The sequence below is a fragment of the Excalfactoria chinensis genome, chromosome Z (assembly GCF_039878825.1).
Source record: "Excalfactoria chinensis isolate bCotChi1 chromosome Z, bCotChi1.hap2, whole genome shotgun sequence".
In the NCBI taxonomy this organism is placed as follows: Eukaryota; Metazoa; Chordata; class Aves; order Galliformes; family Phasianidae; genus Excalfactoria; species Excalfactoria chinensis.
The window spans coordinates 34,827,400-34,851,029 of NC_092857.1; the positions used below are offsets into that span (position 1 = coordinate 34,827,400).

Sequence of the window (23,630 nt, forward strand, 5' to 3'; positions counted from 1 at the left end):
GTGTCGTACTGCAAACTTTAATGTCTGAGAAAAATCAAGTTCATTACACACATTAGAAATAGCGGAAAGTTCACGTGGAGACATGAAGCTTCCAATCCCCATCTTTGTGACTGTGCTGTGTGCGCACTACATATAAATAAAAGCACAGGTAGCTTTACATTTGTCAAACATACTCCATACACGGAAGCGTTTGTTAGGCCAGGATCTGGGAGCGCACTCACACGGGGTGCAGCGGGAGGAGTGTGGCACAGCAGTTATCCCCAGCAGGGCGATGGAGCAGCCTAGGACCGCACAGGTAGGGCAGAGGGTTCCACACCACTGACTCACACCACCGATTCACAAGGCTGTGCCGCTTCCAGCTGTTAAAGAAGCTGCTACGCATTAAAAGGAAATCTGTAGGGGACAGCTGGCATTTTCCAAATGTGAAATACAAGCACGTTGCTATATACATGATTAAAGTCGATAAAACCACTTCCTATAACCAGTGCTGGAAATGGCACTTGTGACAATGGGGGGCAGCAACGAACAAACCCAACTGAACAAAGGATAGCAATGTTCAACCAGAACGCAAGAATACAATTTCTTGTGTGTCGGAAACATCGCATGTTGGGTGTAACCACTGACTGCTAGGGTAGGAAACAGGGCAGCCCTCAGCCTCAGCAGGACTGACATTCAGCTAACTCTGTCTGACTTCAAGGAACTTGGAAACCAAAATGCTAATCTCATTTTATCTGAGCAAAAAAAACAAAACAAAACAAAACAAAGTGAAGAAAGTCTAACCAGCAACCAAAGTAAATAATACAGTAAGAGAATGAAAGTAATTGAAGATTACTATTATTATTTTGAAGGTGTCGAAGGGCTCTTATTTTAATCCCACTGCGGTAGCAGCCCTTTAAAAATCCTTGGACCAAAGCAGAAATTCAGCAGTTCATTAAAGGAGTAAAATCTTGGTGGTGCAGTTTCTAACAAGAGTATTTTGTGTAAAGCTGAAAACTTCTGTAGTCCAGAAGCCTTTATTCTCAGTAAAAATACTGACCAGAAAGGGGCACGGTACTGAAACATCCACAATCGCTCTTTTTCTATACGCAGTGTTAAAATTATTCAAAACACAAACCAACAAAATACAAGTTGTGTTTTTCTTCCATGCAAACTTTCGTCTTAGAAATGAAGGCACAAATGTCCAGCCTTAACAGGAAAACCCCAAAGTTAGCAATGGAAATATCAAAAAAATGCGATTACGAGATTGTGACATCACCCTGAAAAAAGGACCGGAAATAATTGTAAACATTTAAACAAGTTATTGTCCAGTGCACCGCTCTGACCCTGAAAACACCCTCAATTCCTTACCACAAGGTTCTTATAGTTTGAATAACAGTAAAGGTGGTACCGAACCAAATCAATACATTAAAGAGGACAAATGGCTACCATGATACCTCCTCTAAGCTCAGTAATTTTTTTTCCATTTATATAACTTAAGCAAAAGAAGATTCAGCCTTACTTCTACAAAGGTTTGGCTAGGATTTGCAGATTAAATATCCACCTAAGCCTCATTAGCCAGAAAAATAATTAGGATAAGGAACCTAGAAGTAAGCCACTAAGTAGTAAAGTGCCTAAAGCTACAATGCTGACCCAGGTTAGGAAATTTACTAAGTTATAGCACATTATTTACATGTAATTTTTTTTTTATTCCTCAAGAAAGAGGGATTTTTCTCTGTCACTACCTACAAGTGGCATGGATAACAGTTTTGTCATTAACACTGAAAAAGAGATGAGTGAAAGGTTTATTATAGCTTTCCGTTAATTATACATTTAACACTTTGGCTTAAGCGATAAGTAGGTGACTCAAAATCAGTGTGTCTTAAAGCCACAACGCATCCAATATTTCAGTTCCAAGGCTATGAGATGATCATTTAGCAAAAACCCCCCTGGTAGGTTGCTACCAACTCAATAACAGGTCATTTAATAATTTCATAAATTTTCAATCATTTCAGACTTTATAACTGACTTCAAATGTATGTTTAAAAACACTTCCTTAAATGTGACGCAGTAAGTACACTAAGTACCTCTGTGCATTCCTAACATCAGAAAGCAGAACAAAATCATTATAAATCCAAGGAAAACGAGGCAGCATTTGTAACATTAGCTTGGCTCTGGCAAACAATTTTTATGTCCCAAAAAACATTTTTGTTTTTAATGCATTCCAAAGCACAAAGACAGTGTATGCAAATATTTTATCCTCCATTTTCACTAGTCATAGTACAAATACGTATGGCATAGTACATGTCTGGATAGCAACAGAAATATTAAGAAAATAGACACTATCTAAATCTTATTAGGAATAGGAAGGCACCACTGATTTGAGGTTGTGTCCAGACATCAATCAGTCCATATTATTTTTATTTCTAGCATTCAGGCCAAACTCTTTTCTGACTAACCTATTCAAAGCACTTCTCTTCTGGTTTTCTCACCACAAACAACACACATTCATAGTAGTATTTCATCATGGAGAGTTCATTCACAGTGTAAGTTGACAGTACAGATTCTTTCTCCACCTGGAAAAAAAGCATAAGTTTTCAAAACATTTTCAAGCACTACCCAAACTTCTCTTAGTGAAATACACTGCTACTTAATTATAACCCATAGATTTCAAAGCCTCACACTTTAAAAAAAAAAATAAGAGGAAAGCAAATCTGTGATACAATTAGACACAGCCTACTCTCCTAAAAGTTTTTTGTCTATGACACTAGCTTGAATGAACTTTAAGATAAACTTTTATTTAAAGACTTCATCTGGTCTCTACCAACACTGCTCAGTCAAAGCTACATCATCTTCTTACCTCTATATGGAAGCCATACTGCAGTATAACGTTTTTTATATCCTCATAGCTTAACTCTATTGAAAGTTCATTTGCCAAATTTTCAAAGTGGTAAAGAAGAGGACCTGGAGTGCAAACATAAAATGGAAATATCTATCAAAACCATTTTTAAAACCAAAACCACATACTGAAAATGTGAAGAATACTAACATCCAGACCCACTAAGCTGGAACATATTGCTATCACTGAAATACAGTATTCTGAGCAAAATCACAGTAGTTCAATTGTGTATACAAGAATGAAGTCTCATTTCCCATCAACCACATTTTCTGTACCTTAAACTTTCTTCCATTCTATCAGTCTAGTATCACTGTGCGTACTAAATAGAACGCAGGACAAACCATGGTCTACTCAAGACCTATGCTCACATTCTGTGACTGACAAGTTTATCCCATACAAAATGTTTAATAATGGAGTTTTGCCTGCCAGTCTCTCACCACAGGAAACATAAAGCCTGTCTTTATTTGAGATAAGAATACCCATAAATCTAATTTCCAAAACTTATACTTAGGAGCTTTAATTAACAGCAAGAACACAGAACGCTAGAATTGTCAGATAACAAAAGTGCAACACGTGTATGAGAAATCTAGAACTGGGAAGATACACTTCAACATTTCAAATCACATGCTGGTAACTTGACTGTAACTAACAAATATTTGAAAAAATGCTGAACACAAAACTTAAAAGTCATGGGTGTTCTTATCTCCACACAGTCTTTAGTACAGAAGCCTTCATCCCCACAACTATTTCATAGTACAAGATGCCTGTTATGTGAGCAAAGGGAAGTCAGATGTTGCGAGAAGAAAGTTGGTCACACTTGCCTACATTTATCCATATGCCTCCAGGCTTCAGTATTTTCCATATAGTATCAATATAATCAATAACGTTATGTGCTGTATCAATGAAAAAGCAAGTTGCTATGCAGTCCCAAGTATCTGTGTAAGAACAATAAATTGTACATGTTAATTTAAATGTTCTTTTCCCCTATAAAAATTCCTAATTTAACACCAGTATTTGTTTATACACTCACTATTTCCTTTAACTAACAGTAACAATTGAACACCTCATTTAGTTTAAAAGTAAACTGTCGTTTACATGAAGCTAAGTGCAGAACATTTTGTTTTATATTAAATACATTTATGTTTGGATTTCTGTAGTCTACATACAAGCTCTAAAATATTACACATATGCATTTGGTTTTTATGCATAGTTCATTCTCTAGAGTAAAATAAAACATCAATAACACATTTGACCATTTGACATAAACGAAGGCCCAAGCATACCATTACTTACCAGTCCTAAAAGTTCATTATAAAACTATTAAAAATACAAGTGTAAAAGTACCTAGTGATCTGGGGCCTCTCCAGACACACTAGTATCTAAAACAATACAATGCTCTACACTAGAGTGGATTTTTCACAAATCTCATAGCTCTACAGTAACTGAAAATTTCTCCAGTGTATAACAAGCAAGATCTTTCAAGGACTACCTTTTAAAGCACGAATCTCCCTGTTTGTCTCTAAACATGTAACCTTGAAATTGTAAAAGTTTAAGCTTCTGAAATAAAAAAAAATAAAAATCTTAATACTCTTAAGATAACATCTTCAGAACGGCAAGCAACTGTAAGGAAGGCAACTACCATAAAAACACCTGGAAGACTGGCTGCATCAAAAAAAAAGAAAGTGATCAAAGTATTTAATTGTGGTGAAAAACTACAATGAAAATAGAATGGGTGGGAGTTGTAGCAAAAAATAGGCATTCCAAGTGATAATCAAATGCTGTGCGAGGATAAAATACTGTCTTCGATATAAGCTTAATATTTATTTATTTATTTACCTCTACCAGCTTCTGAAGCAATGAGATGTTAGACTGTATATAAAAGTGAAGTATGTGCTGCCTTTGATCAAGTCTTGTGCAGATAATTGGCGGAGTTGGTGCTAAATACGGTCATCTGCAGGTTAATTCAACTTTGTCATAATAGACTTCTTTGATCACAAAGAAAACAGCACAACTAACCCTACCATCATAAGAGAAAAAAGTGGTATCTGTACTGGCAGAAGCCTCAGTCTTTGTTATCTATCACTCCCACAGTATACCTCTGAAATATTCATGACTGACCAATAAGCACACATACGTCTGCTTTAGTAGCAGGAAATAAATCGGTAAGAAATACAAATTTGTATTTTTTGTACTGAATAAGAAAACTGACTCTTTCCCCATAGTATCATCTTTTCCCATCAGGTTAACCTTTCCATAATTTTTCCTTGTTGACTTATTCTAAAAGACACGACCATAACAAATGTTCATTAGGAAAGGAAAAAAGGATGCATCCATTTTTTTATTTTTATTTTTTAATAACCAAAATGAAAAGTTGATTTAGAAAAATAAAATCTTACTAAAGCTAGTACTTTTTTGCTTAACACTCATAGATATTGGTTATATTCTATTTATGCATTTATATATTACAATCACAACAAATACTCTGAGCCACGCGGCTGGTCTAAATGATGCTTTTACTCACTGCATTCAGAGTAAATTTCTTGAAAATCCCCTGCTGTCATAGAGAAGTTTGAACCAGAAGGAAGACTGTGAGGATCAACATCGGGGAAGTAAATTGGACGTATCTGATCTGCAGATCTTTTGTTATTGCTAAACTGATGAATCCAGGGGTAAAGCTTACATGAGTTAACTTCAGAACATCTAGAAAATATAGAAATTGGAACAATTTAGTTTCAACTAATTGCTTACACATTGTCTAGAAATGTATGAGACAAACTTCCAACATGTATGGTTTTTTTTTGTCAATGAAGTTCATGCTAAACCTATTATTGGTTTTACAGCTTATCTGCTTCAAAACAATTCAGACTGCCTGACAATTTATGAGCTGTTCAAAATAGCAAATTCACTCTGACACATCAACTGGAACCACACAATAACTGCCTTTTCTTCATTTTAATTTCTCTTTTTCTCCCTTTTACAATTATTCCTAGTTTCCCCAACAAAAACGACTAGAATTCCTTGCATAGAATTACTGACATTTGTGATTTAATATCCATAATAATTATAAGCTTTTTGCAGCAACTTTTTTGTTTTGTTTTGTTTTGTTTTCCCCCTATTTACAGAAAGGATTCTCTTACTTCTGTACTTGTTTTAAACTTTCTTGACCACATCTGTTCTCATCCAAGGCTTTCCTGCTCCTGAACCATAAGGGTTTCAAAGCCGAACAAAACAAAAGCATTTTTCAGACGCCAACTGAAATCATGCATTTAAATTAAAAAAATATATATAAAAATTCCTTTTTGCAAAGCGTAAATTTTGTGATACCATTTTAAGTCAGCAAAATCTAAAATATTTAAATTATGTCAAGTATAAGCATACACTAATAAGTATGTCATCGTAAAACTGAACTTGTGGATTGACATGACCAACTAGAAGAACATGTATTTTAAAAACTGACAAAAACAGCATGAAAATATGAAGAACACCTTTTCACACAGTCCTGCAAAATCAATATTTAATTAAAAAATGAAGCAATTTTCATTCCCCGAGAAAAAGTGTATTCTGCACTGAAGCCCAATTATTAAGGCTATGTTACACACGCCATCACTAAATTCAGATAACAGAAGACACATGTATCCAACAGAACACACAGCAAACACTTGTAAACTGCAAGCAGTCCACCAGGTTATAGAAAATGCACTTTTTGCTGGTGGATAAAAAAAAAAAAAAATCAGTGTCAGAGTCCTAGAAATAACAGTTTTTACCATCACTGTGTTATATTTGTATTTAATTTGTAAAAACCAGAAATACCCCACAATGCTGCTGTTCTATGAGCAGCAGTATACTGAGCACATTAACTGATGTTTATATATCCGCTATGTATGGAGACAATCAGACACATGCAATCAGCCAACAAAAACAATTAGGTAAAAAACTGTAACCACAGGGGCATCATTTTCTTAAAACATTTCTAAATCTGCCAACAAATGTTTTGTGCTAACTATTCTGGCACTCTCATGTGCTCACAGTCAATTTGTACTAACCTATGAATATTTTGTATAAGAATGAATTTTTCCAAAAAAAGCAAGGAAAAGAAAAAAAAAATCTGCATAGGTCAGAAAAGGATTTTTTTCTGAGCTATAAGGGAGAACACACTTCTTGATATGTTTTTCCAGCACAAACTGTACTAATGTGGACTTCCCAACAGTTTCAGAAGGAATTACTACTTTAGTATAAAAGACTAATTCCTATGTCCCTATGTCCACAGCCCCTCTTGAAAAATCTTCCTTTTTACCTCAAAAAAAAAAAAAAAAAAAAAAAAAGTCAACCAAGAAAACAAGCAACAAAGCAAAAAAACTACAGCAGATCTTCACGTTTCCCTCTTTCTGCAAAACACGTTATATAAAGTTAACATCTTCAAGTAAAACTGTGACACATTTCATTTCTTTTCAAGAAAGAGCAGAACATTTACTGTACAATATTTAGTCTGAAAAGCTTGCACTTCAAAAGATGGCGAGGCCATACCTTACTTTTGCCCACAGATTTCAAAACAGAATGCTAACTACTTTCAGCCTAAGGCATTCATGGACATGCAAGAAGTAGAATTAAGCAGCCTTCTCAGAGTGTCAAAATTTATCTATAAAGATGTTTTTGCATGAGGCCAAGGATTAGCTAATTTTTAATTAGCATGAAATACCTTTCTACTTAAGAGCTCTTCTTAAAGCACTCTTGTTATTTGGGTATAAAATTTTATGTTACTTCCCCTGAACTTTTGGTATGCCTTCCAGAGGCAGGAAAACGGGTTATGCTTTTAACAGCTTTTGTTCTTAATAAAAATCACAGGGAGTCTGTTCATCACCTCTGCCATCTGTTACAGACTGAAATCATCTAAATGTAACAAAAAAAAACAAAACCCAGCAGTAAGAGCTTTATACATAAAAGAAAAAGCAGAATCAAGTGGGAGTCTTGGAGCCATTGGAGTTTAACTACTCCAGAACTAGTGTATTTTCAGATTAGAACTTCCTAATAATGCTTTTTAATTTTATACTTTACTTCAAACATTCACAAGTGAACATAGCTAGGCCTTGATGCATTTTCTACATTTAATACTATCAAACCTCATTCAAGGTGAAAAAAAAATCATAAATTAAGAGAATTTATTTTTTACTTCTGTTTGAATCAGCAGGTATCTCTGTACACAAAAGACTTTAGTCATATGTAGAATAGGCCCACTGTAGAAGTAGACTTGCTACTCAAGGCAGTACCTTATAATCCTAAAAAAAAACTAAGGTCAGCCAGAGGTACAAGGCAGATCGAATCTGTAAACACACACTAGCAAAATCCTTCTAATTTTATCAAATGAAAACCAGAAATGTATTTAAACCAGAGTCTAAGATTAATTTGCAAAATTTTTGAAGCTTTTTTTCCTTTCCACTTGTCCTTAGCCGCCATGTTCTGTTCACGCTGATCAATGCTTACTTTCCAAAGCCAGGAAGGTAAACATAGATTTCCAAAGGCTAAGTAGGAATAAACACCTAATACTAAAAACAAAACTATCAAAATTCTGTAAAATTTTCCTAACTGATATCCCAAGGCACGATCAGATCTGACAGAGAGGAAATGCTGAAAATGCTGAAATGACTGGAATTCAGTTAGCGTAGCAGTTAACACTATTTTCTTCCCTGCAAATAACAAAACTTGTAACTGGTAACTCTCCCAGAAACACAGCGACACCCAATTTGACAGTGTAAGATCAAAAACAGTTAGGAAGTCCAATCTGCACGCCTTTTTGTTAAATATATTTTCTATAAATAGAAAACAACAGGCAAGTGTTTAAAGATGCCATACTTCGGGAAGGTGAAAAACATGTCACAGGTTTGAACCAATATGACTGCTGAACAATGTTCCCAAAAATGGGAAATTAATACTTTAATGCTACTTTGTATAGTTTCAAAAACTCCAAAGAAACAGAAAGGTTATACTGTTAGGGAGGAGGGGATGACCTCTTTTCAGTGGCTGCAAGGTATTACATCAGCTTAACTATAAGATGCAACTTCAGTGTCAGATGAGAGTCACTGGAGAATAGTGCAAAAGGAGAGCAAATATATGTCTAGCAACATCTTGTTTTCATTACATTTATCACTACTGTTTTAATCAGACATGCAACAGCCATAAAGAAAACGCATTTTCAACCCCTTCTGCTCTGAAAGATAAGTAAATTTACGACCATCACACTTCACCCTGGACAATCACCGCTGCTAATCAGGGCTCAAATTGACAAAATACATGTCAATAATTCATGTGTTTTAATCAAAGGTAGGTAACTGATTTTTCAATCTTAAGTTAACTGGGAATGAAAACAACAAAACCCAGGCCTCTATCATATACCCAATCTTTCCACCATAATCCTTACAAGAGCTGTTAGTTATACTTGGTGCCTTCTTCCCTCTCTAAAAAGTTTTTCGTGAAATCAGCAATTTCCACTGCGTGTAAAAGAAAAACAAAATACAAAAAAAATAATAATAAAAAAAAAAATTAAATTCAGCCTTTATAGTGAAATCTATTACATTTAAATTTATAAGCTTAGTGTAACTGATGGGACTATAAACTGATTATCTCGTGACAAAATTTGCTTAAGAAGTGGTTCGGTGTATCCGCATAATTGTTTTCCATTTAAAAATGGTGCCTAAGATCTTAGTATGGAATCTAACGCTGTTATCACCACCATCAAATATCATGCCTGTAATTAATTAGTCCATATTTGACGACCTGTGAAACAGGTGCACATATTTATTTATTTATTTTTCAGAAAATGATGTAAAATAAAAACAGTAGCACTTACTCCAGGTTACATAGGGAATCTGTGATAGAATCTAGGCATTTTAAGTTTCACGGCTTAAAACCCATGCTTCCTGCTGTATTCTTAATGACTTACCCATAGAACTCAGATATAAGCTTCTCTTCTCCCAATTACCCTAATCATTATTTGCATCAAAACATTCCGACAAGTGGTTATCTGTGTCCCATGTTATGACTTACAAATCTGTTTTATTTATTCAATTTTTTTTTATTATTAATAACTTCACCTCCCCTGTATCTGCAGGTTTTGATCAGGAAGTAAAACATAAGCTATGTACCTGTTGAGTACAAAGTTAGAAGAAAAGAGCATAAAGAGGCTCCATTCATTTCCTTGGCAAGCATAACCGAGCATAGCTATTTCCCACGCCAATCTACCTAGCCCAGCACCAGGTACCAGGATATTAACTTTGGAGAAATCCCTGCAACAGAACAAAAATAATAGTTAAATGTTTATCTGATACCTCTTAACAAAGCTTACAGAGGTCCAGTCAAACAATTTTTTTTCCATATTCTTGGATATTACAAATATTTCCTGTATGATTTACTTTTTAAAGGCAAATGGAGCCAGTTAAGGTCATATCATTTAGCCATATAGTCAAAATAATTCATAGAAAATGATCAAAAAGAACATAAGAAACCCTTATTGAGAATACAGTGCATAAATACAAAACAAAATATTTCTTCTGAAAACTTCTACAATTGTTAAGCTAAAATAATTTCTCAAGTGAATTTCAGGAATAAAGAACATGATTAAATAGCACCATTTTCTGTTTCTGTGATGATCACTGATAACCACTACATTTTCTAGAAATCTTCTTGCTTACGTTGCATGGAAAATGAACAAGCATTTTGGGATCAGAAACACAAAGCAAATCAAACTTCCATGAGCCAATGAGCAATTCAGACTGTAAAAACTTCACAGCAGTTACCCTTTCACAAACTGTGTGTGTTAAGTAAGCCTATTAAGTGACATAGGATTCTCTAAACCAAAGTACAGTACTAGACATCAGTACAAGAACATCAGAACATCACCAGGAATGTGTAGCTACTGAGAGATTTGCAACAACTTCTCTCATCTTCCAAGACCAGAACTAGAACTGTTCTTTCAGGTAACAAGGCCAGACACACGTACACATACATTTTAACTGACATACTTCATCATAATGCAACCAAATCTTCTCTTCTGAAAGAAAAACACTTTCACACAAAATGGAACAGGTACATTAAAAAAATAATTTTCATGTTTCCAGTCCTCACCAAGACTTTGCAATTTCATATATAGAGCATGCTAGTCCAACCTCTCACTGCATGTCACCTTCAAAGACAAACAAGTCATATAAACAATTAAATGAAGAAAGACACAATAAGCACTTTCGAGTATACAATGAAAGAAAGCAAAATACAAAGCCTGTGACTACTTAAAAATTCAGACTGCCAAAACAGATTCAATAGAGTCACTAAGCTGCTGTACAATTATGAAGTTCAGCCTGGGAGACAAGTAAATTCTAAAAAGCAGTGCATTTCTAGAAGGTTATTACCCAGACACTGGAAGAAAGTATTACCTTGTCTAACAGCCACACAAACTGACAAAGCAGTTTTAACTGCGCCTTTTGGTTTTTTAGCTTAATCATGTTAACTACTGAAACATCCCATCTAGAAAATCAAAGTCATTTTAATTCAATTATACTTACAGCTATTTTGCATTCTGATTAACAAGTAACAGGATGTCATGACTCTGCAATTACTTAAGATTTGCTTAGCAACAGCTTTCCTTGCCTCTTCTACAGGGAAAAATGAAAGAAAGCTAGCCAGGGAGTCCTCCTTAAAAAACAGAGAGACTAATTCAAGGATAAACTACTTGCTTAAGACACAACTTTTGAAAATAGGAGCTCAGATTAAAGATTATTCAGGTAGAAGATTCTCATTCTTGAAGGTTACTAATCGTGTTGTATCTGTTCACTGTTTCTCGAGATGTAACTTCTACCTTATCTATTTCTTTATTTCTTTACAATTCACCATTATCTATGAAATGTTTAGATCTGCATGGACATTCACAGTAAAAGAGAAGAGTGAACCAAAAAAGGCATTTTTCTTAAAAATAACCTAATGACAAGGAGTTAGCTACACAGGTTTAATTAACGCTTACGGTTTGTACCTGCGTTCACCCCAGGTGACTTTAAATTGCTTGGAATTGGCTTCTACTTTTTTTTTTTTTTTTTAATAAAGCATAACAGCTCTATTTGATAAAGCAAATTTCGACTGACAAAACATTGCTTATCAACATAGTCAACAATATTAAATATGCATTTTCATCAGCAATGAACAAGAGCGTGCATGCCACACTTGTCAATGCCATCCAGAACTTGGCTCATCTTTCACGACACTACTGCCATTGTTGAAACCCACCACCTACCACCTCACTGTGCTTACATCCAGTTTAGTCACCATAAACATCCAGCAAGTGTCAATGCATGTCAGTGTGTGCCATTTTTTATGCATGGAGGAAGGCAATGACACACCTTTGTTCCACACACACTTCTGTGTCAGATGCCATTTTGTCTGACTGCCCCTCTGCTGCCATCTGTCACACAGCAACAACATGTAACAGAATGCTGCCGAGAAGGTTCAGCCTCTTCTACCATACCATCAACATCCACCTCTGATGTCCCGAACCAACATTAAAATAGGAGGCATTACTTACAGAACAGCCACCTCAAATTTAACAGTGAACAGGCCCAATTTTCAGTTTTTTCATTCTTTTACTGTTCAGAGCTTTTGTTGTTGTTGCTATTTTTTCAATATAAAAATAAATGCTTTTCAAATAATGTATTAGTAATGAAATTAACTAAAATGCATGATCACCTGAAGGATAATACTTCTCCAAAGCTGGCAGTTAAGGCCTCACAACCCCATATAAAGACCTGCGAAGACTTCAGTGGACAGGAATAACACTGATTATACTCTTTGCTCTTAAAACCAATGGTTAAAACAAAGTTGCATCTGAATGATAAATCTAGATTAAATTAAAAACTCCAGGAAGACAGTCATATTCTATAACAAGTTAAATAAAATCTTAAAAAGCAGGAGTTTTAAGGTCATTATAATGTGACTGACAGAATGCAAAAAGTATACCTAAGATTAACCGGACAAATAAGAACATTCTTCTCCACCTACCCTTTACTTCCCCCCAGCTTTCTCCCTACTCCCATCACTGTGTTAAAAAGAAACAACAAACTCAACACTAATTACTTCTTTCAGGCCATTCTAGTCTTGAAAATAACTTGCTGGACTAAATATATTTAGACATATTTAAATTTCCAGTTAAAGCTGGTTCAAAAGACCAAGTTAATGAGCAGAAATTTATATATGCCAAGTTCTTACAGTTCTTAGCCATGGAATAACATTAACTAATTTGAAGGTTAACCATTTCCTTGTTCCTTTTGAGCAAGATATTCAATCCTCGTGTCCGCATGGGTAACGGTCAAATAGAATACAAGAATACAGAAGATAAAAGAAGTATACTTAGATTTTCAACTTTAAGTTTCCCCTTAAAAAAAAAAAACAACAATCTCACTCCATCGAGAAACAAAAATATGTTTTACTGTTTTCTCCTGCAGAAAACAATGATCATGGCTCTTTCAGGCCCAAGAAATTCAGACAGTTTCACCAAAAGAAGAACAATTATGTAAGCTGAATGAAATGACATAATTCAATTATCAACACAGGAATCCTACAGTTTCTTCAGGAAGAATATAACTTCACTTTAAACTGCTTTGTTGATCCAACCAACATTTTCTGTGCTAAGCAGAAGCAAGGAATTATTCCTTAAGAGGAGCAATGTGCAGAAAAAAATGCTTACTTTTTTTCAAGTTTTACATGACAGTCTTGTCAGGAGACTGGACTGAAATACAAGGTAACAGCGGCTCCCACTCAAAACACTGATCAAATGTACAGCTAATTTCAACCATTGTTTTCATCTCTCCTGCATCCCAGAACAGCAAGCATAAAGAATACTTCGTTACTTCCTTTCCTGTTCTTTTATCTGTCAACAGAACTTAAGAGGGTCACTCTTGCAAATAATAGCCACAAATACAACACCAGCATGCAGGGAGTAAAACATACTTGAGTTGTTTTTCAAAAGGATATTCTTTTTTCAGATGATTCCAGTGCAAGTAATCAATACAAGTGATGTTTACCAGAAATTGAATGTACAATTCTGATGAAGTCACTAACAAATAAAGTATGGATTGTATTAACAACACTTCAAGTATTTATTTATCTTTTTCAGTGAAAAACATATTGATGCAAAGCTGCCATCATTATCAAGCACCACCAATGCATTCTTTCCTCAAGTAATTGAATTTAATCTCAGGACACTTCAACACACTCCACTATAAAAAGGAACTGCAAGTACGAAGAAATGCGCAGCTGCACCTTGAGGTTCCATCTACAGGTTCTCACCGCCAGTCCTCTCAGAAGCAAACAGACCATGTATCCATCACAAACACAACAGAAAGAATAATTTCCTCATGGTCAGTTCAGGCTCTGTCTATCTGTTTAAACTGAAATTGCTCTCCACCAAAACTTTAAAAAATAAGGCAGACTTGGCAGCCAACCTGCACTGCCATGGAGGTTACCTTTTTGCCAATACCGAGATCACAAGCCTTGCAGCACAGGAAAAAACAGATAATTTTGCTACCTTAGTTCTTGTCTAAAAGAATATAGCAGCTAAGGATGGCTTGTGGTCACTTCAAAATGGACAATTCATAGCTTTACTTAAGTACTACCACAGCTCCATGATGGTCACCAATATTAAACTTTTAAAATAGGTATGTAGATAATACAAATTTCTTAAATACAATACTTCAAACTCTAACTTGTAGCAGACATGTTTCATCTATACAGTGGTATTTCAATATTCCTGCACACAAAAAAAAGAACACCTCTGGGATTCAGAGTTATCACAACACAGACAGAAGCACTGTCACACTAGTCCAACAATCACTGCCACCACCATCAAAATTCCTATTACTTTAGCAAAGAGCAATCAACTTCAGATTTATCATTAGTATGTGTCTTCCTGGTATCAACTTGACTTTGTTTATGTCAAATAGGTACAAGAAAAAACTTTCCAACTGCAGTCATGCATCTCTAAGACTTGACAAGACAGCGACCTCTACCACAACCGAAAGGTTCCTTCTTTTTATGATCACTGATAAAGCTAGTGTACAGGAAAAAAAGTGAGCTGCTATTTGGAAGATTAGAATAATTACTTTCAGTATTATGACTTTTCCTACCGGTATGCTCTAGATGTACATAAGCAAATTTAAAATATTTTATTCACATGTGGAACACTGTTAACATCAAAGGCGTACTATAAGAAGTTCACCCTCATATAAGCTATGTGCAGTGGTGCATCCATGTTGAGATAAATTAGCCCAAAGCAAAATAGAAACCAAGCAATCTGATTGACATTGCCATTTTACCATACAAGATTCTGTTCTGCTGTAACTAAGTGAAAAATGAAAAATGGCCAGTGCAAAGTATTCACAAATTGGAATAAGTGCATTATTAGCAATCGTTCTGAAAGTGAAAATCCACAGTAACAGCCATCTATAGTAAAGCTAAGTTCTGGCCAGTTAGATTTATGAGTACTACCTTCACAATTTTTCCAAATATGAGCAGGAAGCTTAAACTGAAATGTACTTTCTGCTGTGTCTAAATGGCACAATTATTAACTATGTAATTCTTAGAACAGTAACTTCTTCCTGGACTCCACCAGCATACTTTTACTTAAATTTACCTACAAGAACCAACCCACACTAGCTACTGTTTCTGTGCTGTTGGTGTTTTTTTGTTTTTAAACAAGCCAATGCAGTAACAAACCTACCCAGACATGTGAAGCAATTTTTAGTAACACAGGCCTTGTAACATCTGTATGAAACTAACATTAGAACTAAATATTTGTAATAAAACTGTAATGACAATTACAAGTCTGCTTCCTTTCTCCTTCCAACATTAAGGGAAATATTAATGCCTGAAGCTATCACAAGGTTTTTTGTTTTGTTTTGTTTTTTTAATCTGCAGCATACACACTCTAAAAACCTTCTAGCTTGGAAACACTAACTCACTGAGCACACCTGAGAGAATTTAAACAATCTCCTAAGGCCTATTACTTCAAAAGTTAAAAGAAATCCTGTTATACCAACTTGAAGAAAAGAAAATCCTGGCTCACTATTTGAGAAGTTTGAGATTGTGCTCTTTTCCAATACGTTCTATTAAAACTTTTGATTATTAAAACTTCTGATTAATTCCATATCCACATCAATACTTTTAAATCTAAGCTTTTCATTAATGCATAAAAAAACTTTGTTAGATTCGTGCAACAGCATGTGTCTGTACAAGAAGTAAGACTTAAAACACCATTACCATCTTTCTTTTGGAAAGTTCTTGACAATTTCACTAATTATTGGCTGGTAGCAGGAATCTCGCTCAGGTTTCCCCTCTTCACTCCAGTCTCTGACAAATTGCTTCAAAGTAGACTTTAATTTATCCATATCAAACGTTGAAGCAGGTGTAATCTTCCCTCTTCCCTAATTAAAGTGGGGGGAAAAAAATGTTAATGAAAAAATTCATAAGTATCTTCAGTCTTGAATAATAAAATGTAAATCATAAACAGACAAATAACATGCTACAATGCCTGCTGAGAGCTTTAGCCAGCACGTGATTTTCACTTCTGAGCCCAGGGTTTACATCCAACCCAAAATGCTAGAGTTTGGTGGTCTCAGTTCAGCACCTAGGAGACCAGGCTCCATGTCACAAAAGCAGTATGTAGCATGACAAAACAGAGCTCAACTTTTCATCCTTATGCAAGAAAGGACCGGGGTTTCACTAGTGCAGAGGGTGAACTGTTTACCCTGAGAAGATGATCTCTTTAGGTTCTAACAAGGCAGTGCTGAGAAGCTCACACTAGCACTGCCTATTACTGTACCTCAGCTGCAGATATCAAAAAGGACTTCAGTTTCCATCTCTGCCACTCTTTGAATCCTGAGTGGGTTTTTTTGTTTGTTTTTTGCAATAGAGATGTCACAGTGAAAAAGCAGATCAACAGTGAGAAAGTTTTGCAGATGCTAACAGTAAGAATATTTAGACAAACTAAAATTGTAACTGATTCAGGATGCCACAAACAAACAAAAAAAAACCACCAACAACAAAAAACCCTACAGAAAGAGACAACGCTATTTGAGCTATATATAGTTAACTGAAATATTAACTTGAAACTAACACACTATGGAGCCAAAAAGTTTTCTTTTTAATTGTTTTGTTTTTAAAAACAAGTAATTACTGCAGTTTGTCACATTCACAATTAGCTTTCACTAAAGCAACTACATAGACTAACACTGTTTGTCAGCCCTACAAGATGTGAAACATGAGACTGAGAAAATATAAGCAAACAAGGAGCGGTTGAGGAGAAAAAAAGAAGTAAGCCAGACACCTAAAGGCATTAAACACAAATACAGAAAAATCCCAAGGTGTACAAAATTTGATTCTGGAGTACGAAAAAGTCAGTTTAAACATACATCTTCTCCATATTCTTTATTTTCAAACATATGAACGCAGTCATTCACAATGGTCTGCAGTATTTCTTGATTATGATCAATGCATTTCCGAATCTTGTCAAGGTGAGGAAGGAACTGAGGAAGAAGACTCTGTTGACTAGCTGGAAGGGATTTAAACTGCCGCTCTGTTCTGCTCACACGTTCATGCATGTTCGTTCTAGAAAGGAAAAAGTTTAACATCTTTAGATACTGAGCAGCAACAACTGCACTAAACACAAACAATTTCCTTTAGGCTACACCACTCAGAATTATTGTCTTGAAATTAAAAAAAAACAAAAAACAAAAAACAACAAAACTGTTCATAGACTGTAACTGCTTACCAGGAGAAAAAAAAAAAAAAAAAAAAAAAAAAAAGAAAATGTTTTCAAGGAACTTTTAGGTAAAATTGTTACTTATTTAGCTCTTCCACAAAACTGAATAAATAATCAACATATGGACACATTAAAAGTATCCAGACTGCTTCCCAAAGCCAATTCACACTGAATGAAGCAACCAAATGTTGTAGTAACTTTTGGCACAAAAGAAAAAAAAAAGGATATGGAGTGAGAATAGGGATCCTTAAAATCAAGTGCTTCTGAAAGAACCAAATCAGCAAAGGTGGCTAGAAAACAGTGGAGTTCAGGTAATCTGACTGCCAAGAGACAAAGGGTCTTGAAGTTCTGGCACTAACAAAGCCTGCCTGAACACTGACTTGACTTGCTACTGAACAGAGGACTTTTTGAACAGAGGACTTTCAGACAGTTCTATTTGATTTGAACGTTTAGCAAGTTAAGCCAACTGAGCACAGTCATAGCAACTAGAGAAGGTAAAAGTTGTTATCCTAGGGCAAGGGATATTGTCCCTTTGGATGGGAGCAAATCCTTTTCTCACATGAAGCCATACTGTAGTCTCTCAAACTGTATTAGAGCTGTAAACTTGTAAGGTGCTGTGCTACTTTTAAATGGGATAGAATTAATCTCCCCTGTAGTAGCTCATACGATGGTTTATTTCTGACTAAAAGTTCTAGCTATTGCTTCTACACACACTATCAAGGCTTTCTCTTCCTCATGCTGCCCAGACAGCCAGGCTGGTGGCACGCAGTCAGGACAGCTGACCCAAACTGTCCAAAGGGCTATGTTGTACTGGATGACACTGCGTTCAGCAGTAAAAGCCGAACAAAGGAGGGGAAAGGGGAGATATTCGGTTACAGCATTTGTCTTCCTCAGCAACCATTATTTGTGATCAATCATCGCTTTCCTGGAAATGGCTTAATATCTGTCTAGTCATGAGAACTCACACATGAATTATTTATTTAGCTCTGTATGCTTGTGCACTTTCTGCTTTACTTATTAAACTTCATCCCATGAGTTTTCACACTTTTACCTTTCCCACCATCTTCCTCATTGCACTGTAGGGAGTGAGCAAGTAGCTGTGTCAGCCTCAGTTGTCCACCACTGGTATAGCTGCTGTAATTTTAGTTGCAGCCTCTGTCTGGAAACCTGACCAGGTAAAGTCTCCAATGTTACATTCATACTATCAAAGGGGACATGTACACTGTAATATATAGTGAGTTTATCTGATATTTAAGAACAATGAAGCATTAAAGAATAATACCAACAAAACAAACAAACAAAAACTGATTCTCTGTAGCATGGGGTATCCAAACTTTTGGCTTGCTTGGGACATATTGAGTGAAAAGGAATTGTCCTGGGCTACAAACACAAAATATTGTAACATGAATGCATAAGTAATAATTTTTATGCAAACAAAACAAAACAGAACAACAAAAAAAGAAAGAACAACATAAAACCAGTGAGATATTTGACCTTATTTCTGGGAAACTAATACATCAGTCTGGTTTGATGATGTTGTGATTTAACCTGGCAGGTGGCTAAGCACCACACAGTTGCTCATTTCCCAATGGAATAGGGGAGAGAATAAAAAAACAGAGTAGAACATGTGGGTTGAGATAAAACTATTTACTAAGATAGAGAAAAGGAAAATAGTTATGGTTTTATGTATATACACACATACACACATATAAGTGCTACAGAACTAACGTCAGACAAGTAATTATTCACCACCTCCCAACCGATGCGCAGATAGTGCCCCCGAGCAGCAGAAGAGAGCCAGGTGTACTCCCACCCTCTTTCAAAACTCCTTCCACTGGATGTCATATGGCACAGAATGTCCTTTGGCCAGTTTGAGTCAGCGGTCCTAATTCTGTTCCCACCCAGCTCCTTGGGCCTTTTGCTGAGAATGGCCTTGGCACTTTACAGCACTGCTTATCAGGCAACCTGTCTGTTACCAACATTGTTTTTCTTCTAGAATCAAAAAGACAGCTTCATACCAGGCATTCAGAAGAAGGCAATTCCATCCCAGCAGAAACCAAGACAGATCATAGTATCACAGTATCGTGCGAGTTGGAAGGGACCTTAGAGATCATCGAGTCCAACTCCCGGGTTTCGAGCCCTCTGTGTAGCAAAGCGGCACTTCTACCCCCTGCGCCACAGGGGGGATTCGAACCCGGGCCCTTCGGTGCTGCAAGCAGCACTTTATACCACTGCGCCACCGGGGGCACACTGCGCCACCAGGGGCAGAGGTAGCTGCAATATTCAGTGAGCTCTCAAGGTGCTCATCAGAGATTTTTTATGAAATTTTACTCTTCCTGTGCTTTATCCTTGAAAATAACTGTTTACAAATGCAGGTACCGCCACAAGCAATAATATAAATAAAGCATGATTGTGAAGAGAGGAATATTTTTCTCTGGTAAGAGAGGGCTTACAGAAGTCTGGTAGAGAGACACAATTACATTTCTCTTTGAGTTGTAAGTCTGATTGTAATTCTATACATTCCATTCAAAAATTCACAGGTAATGTTGACTAAAAACTGAATCATAAATATACAAAAAAATTGGTGATGGTGTGTGGTGGGCTTGCAAAATGTTAGCACTGCACTGCTCTCTGCTCCACAGCATTCCACTGCCACCTATGCAATCTGTACTCAAGCTATGTGCAATCGACTCATGAGTATCACTAAAAACCAAGTAACGTCAAAAATGCATCATCTTTTCTGACTCCGTTATGGCTGCATGTGGCCCATGGGCTGGACATGCCTACTCTATGGAAACTGTAACGACTGCTTAGCTCAGTACCAACATTTTCCAAGTTTTGCTAGTAAAGTTATTTGAATTGTAATGCTTGTAATCCTTTTAATGCTGAACAGCAGCCTTTTCAAAAAATGAAAATTATGTGAAATCAAAACTACAAAAATATAAAGTTGTGCCTGTCTCCAACCTGAAATCTGGAACAATCTGAAAATGTATTGCTGTCATGGTCATACAGGTGTTTCCTATTAACTCTTTAAATTATTAATATATGCAACTCCACTTAAACTTCATTACTTCTCTGAAGCAGAAGTAATTTACTTCAATTTCTATACCAGAAATTTAAATCATATCCACTCATTTCTTGTTTACTGAAATCGGAGGATTAAAAAAGAACCCAGAGGCACAACTGAGCATGAAGTTGACAGGGATGTTTCTACTTTCTAGGGCCTTTCCCACTGGACTTGGCTAACTGGGATGTTCAGGAAGAACAGAAACTGGCAAACGTGATGCCCATTTTCAAAAAAGGGCTGGAAAGATGATCCTGGTAGCTACAGACCTACCAGTCTCACCTTGGTGCCCAGGAAGGTTATGGAATGGATAATCTCAGGAGCCATAATGGACCAGGTAAAGGACAACCAGGAGATCAGGCCCAGTCAGCATGGGTTTACGAACAGTAGATCCTGTCTGTCAAACTTGACTTCATTATATAACAAGGTGACCCATTTAGAGGATGATGGTAAGGCTGTTGATGTGGTCTACCTTGACTTCAGTAAGGCCTCTGACACTGTCCCTCACAACATCCTCATGGAGAAGATGACTCACAATTTGAATGGGCGTACACTCCACTGGGTGAAACAGGCTGGTCAATGGAGTTAAATCCAGTTGGCATCTGGTCATGAGCACTGTTCCCTAGGGCTCAGTAGTGGGGCTTCTCCTATTTAACATTTTTATCAATGAACTTGACGAAGGGGTTGAGTAAGTTTGCAGATGACACCAAGCTGGGAGGGAGTGTTGATCTGCCTAAGGGGAGAAAGGCAGAGGGACCCTGACAGACTGGATCAGTGGGCCAAGGCAAATTGTGTGAGTTTCAATAGGGCTAAGTGTCGGGTCCTGCATTTTGGTCACAACAACCCCAGGCAACCCTACAGGCTTGAGGAGTGGCTGCAAAGATGCCTGATGGAAAGAGACCTTGATGGACAGTTGGCTAAATATGACCAAGCAATGTGCCAGGCGGACAAGAAGACAATGACATCCTAGCTTGTATCAGGAATGCTGTGGTGAGCAAGACTAGGGAAGACATCCTACCCCTGTATTCAGCATTGGTGAAGCCTCACCTCAAATACAGTGTTTGATTTTGGGCACCTCAATACAGAAAGAACAGAGGTGCTGGAGCAGGTCCAAAGAAGGGGAACAAGCCTTGTGAAGGTCTTGTAGAATATGCCCTATGAGAAGAGACTGAGGGAGCTTGGGCTGTTCAGTCTGGGGAAAAGGAGGCTGGGGGGAGACCTTATTGCTCTCTTGCAATACCTGAAAGATGCTTACAGCAAGAGCAGGGTTGGTCCCTTGTCACTGGTGACAGTTGACAGGATGAGGGAAATGGCTTCAAGTTGCACCAGGGTAAGTTTAGGCTGGATATCAGGAAAAGTTCTTTACATGCTGGAACTGAAAAGCTGTTGAGTCACCATCCCTGGATGTGTTTAAGAGCCATTTGGATGTAGTGCTCAGAGTTACGATTTAGCAGAGGGCTGTTAAGAGTTAGGGTAGTATGGATAGGTTGTGGTTGGACTTGATGATCTTTAAGGTCTTTGTCAACCTGGGTGATTCTAGGATTCTGTGACTTACTGCCCTTTCATTCAATGGATTCAACTCCTTTCTTCCCCTTTTCTTTTCCTTTTCCCTAAAGAGACACAGCCATTTTTGGAGTCATCAAATTCCTACAGACACAAAACCACACTACCACAAATGGCCTCCGTCAGGCTCATTTACAGCTCATCTGAACACGAACAAAACACCCTTTCCATTTCCTGGCTGGCAGGTGCTGGCCGGTACCGTTTCCGATACTCGACCAAGCCGAGAAGCTTTTCACCTTAGCAAAGCGCCCTTTTATACCACCTCACTGTTTTTCACCGACACCGAGAAGGCGGTGCAAGCCCAGCCGCGCGGCGCAGCAATGCATATGGCCGCAGCCGGGGGCAGAGCGCGGCGGGCGGCCCGCAGCACGACGCCGTCACACGGAGCCTGTGGCTCCAGGACCGGGCAGCGCCGCACACGCGGACGGCGGCCTGCAGCGTAAGGAGGCAGTCGCGGTTACCCATAGTATCGGAAGGCGTTGATGATTCTCCGGAAATGCTCCCGCTCCATCCGCTCCTCCTCCGCCTCCTCCTCCACCCTGGCCGCCGCCAGCGCCCTCGGTTCCTGCGGCTGCCGCCGCCGCCGCTCGCCGCTCCGCCAGGCCTCCTGCTCTCCTTCCTGATCGCCGCTCCCGCTCTCCGCCGGCCACGGGAGCCGCTCCTGATCCTGATCCTGCCCCTCGTCGCGGCCCCGCCGCACCGCCCTGCGCATGGCCTTGGCCGGCGGATCCCTGTCGCCGCGGGGCGGTGGCGGCAGCGTCGGCTGCGCCTCACGGGACACCGCGCACGCGGCCGACATCCCCCCCGCCGGCAGCCACCGCCAACGGTCGCGCACGCTCGGTCGGGCACTTCCGGGGAGGGGCGGGCCCAGCCGCGCGCACGCCTCGCCAGAGGTGCGCAACGACGGGCGGGGCGGGAGAGAGGCGGGGCGGCTGGCGCAGGCGCAGATACGTGGCGTATCTCCTTGCGGCGCCTCGCTTCCGCCCTTGGGAGGAGGCGGCGGCGCTGGCCGGAGCCTGCGCGTTGTGTCCGAACTGGGGCGCGAGGTGTCCGCTGCCGGCGGAACCCACCGTCCGTCCGAGCTGTTCAGGCGGCAGTTTCGGACTGCCAGGACTGTGGTAGTTAGCGACCTCCGTGGGCTGTGCCTCCTTCATGCTGCAGCGCGGGCTCCTCCGTGTCTGCACGGGGAGATCTGCTCCGCGGCTGCAGGGAACAGCCTGCTGCTCCGCGGGCCCCTCCTGGGCTGCTGGGAGCTGCTGCTCTGCGCCTCGAGCTCCTCCTGCCCTCCCGCAGCTTGGGGGCACAGTTTAATGTCAGACAGCCCAAAAGTGCACTCGAGC

At 38.3% G+C, this 23,630-nt stretch overlaps 1 protein-coding gene across 1 annotated transcript; it reads right to left on the bottom strand.

Annotated features, from left to right (window-relative positions):
* Nucleotides 1-3: 3 nt before the first annotated feature.
* CARNMT1 (carnosine N-methyltransferase 1) lies at nt 4-23,139 on the bottom strand. Its single transcript, XM_072359304.1, has 8 exons — nt 22,752-23,139; nt 17,314-17,509; nt 16,163-16,326; nt 10,012-10,152; nt 5,397-5,575; nt 3,697-3,810; nt 2,837-2,940; nt 4-2,552 (listed from the first exon to the last, which is right to left on the bottom strand). Exons 1-8 carry the CDS (start codon nt 23,087-23,089, stop codon nt 2,436-2,438), a joined length of 1,353 nt encoding a protein of 450 aa, XP_072215405.1. The 5' UTR covers nt 23,090-23,139; the 3' UTR covers nt 4-2,435.
* Nucleotides 23,140-23,630: the final 491 nt, after the last annotated feature.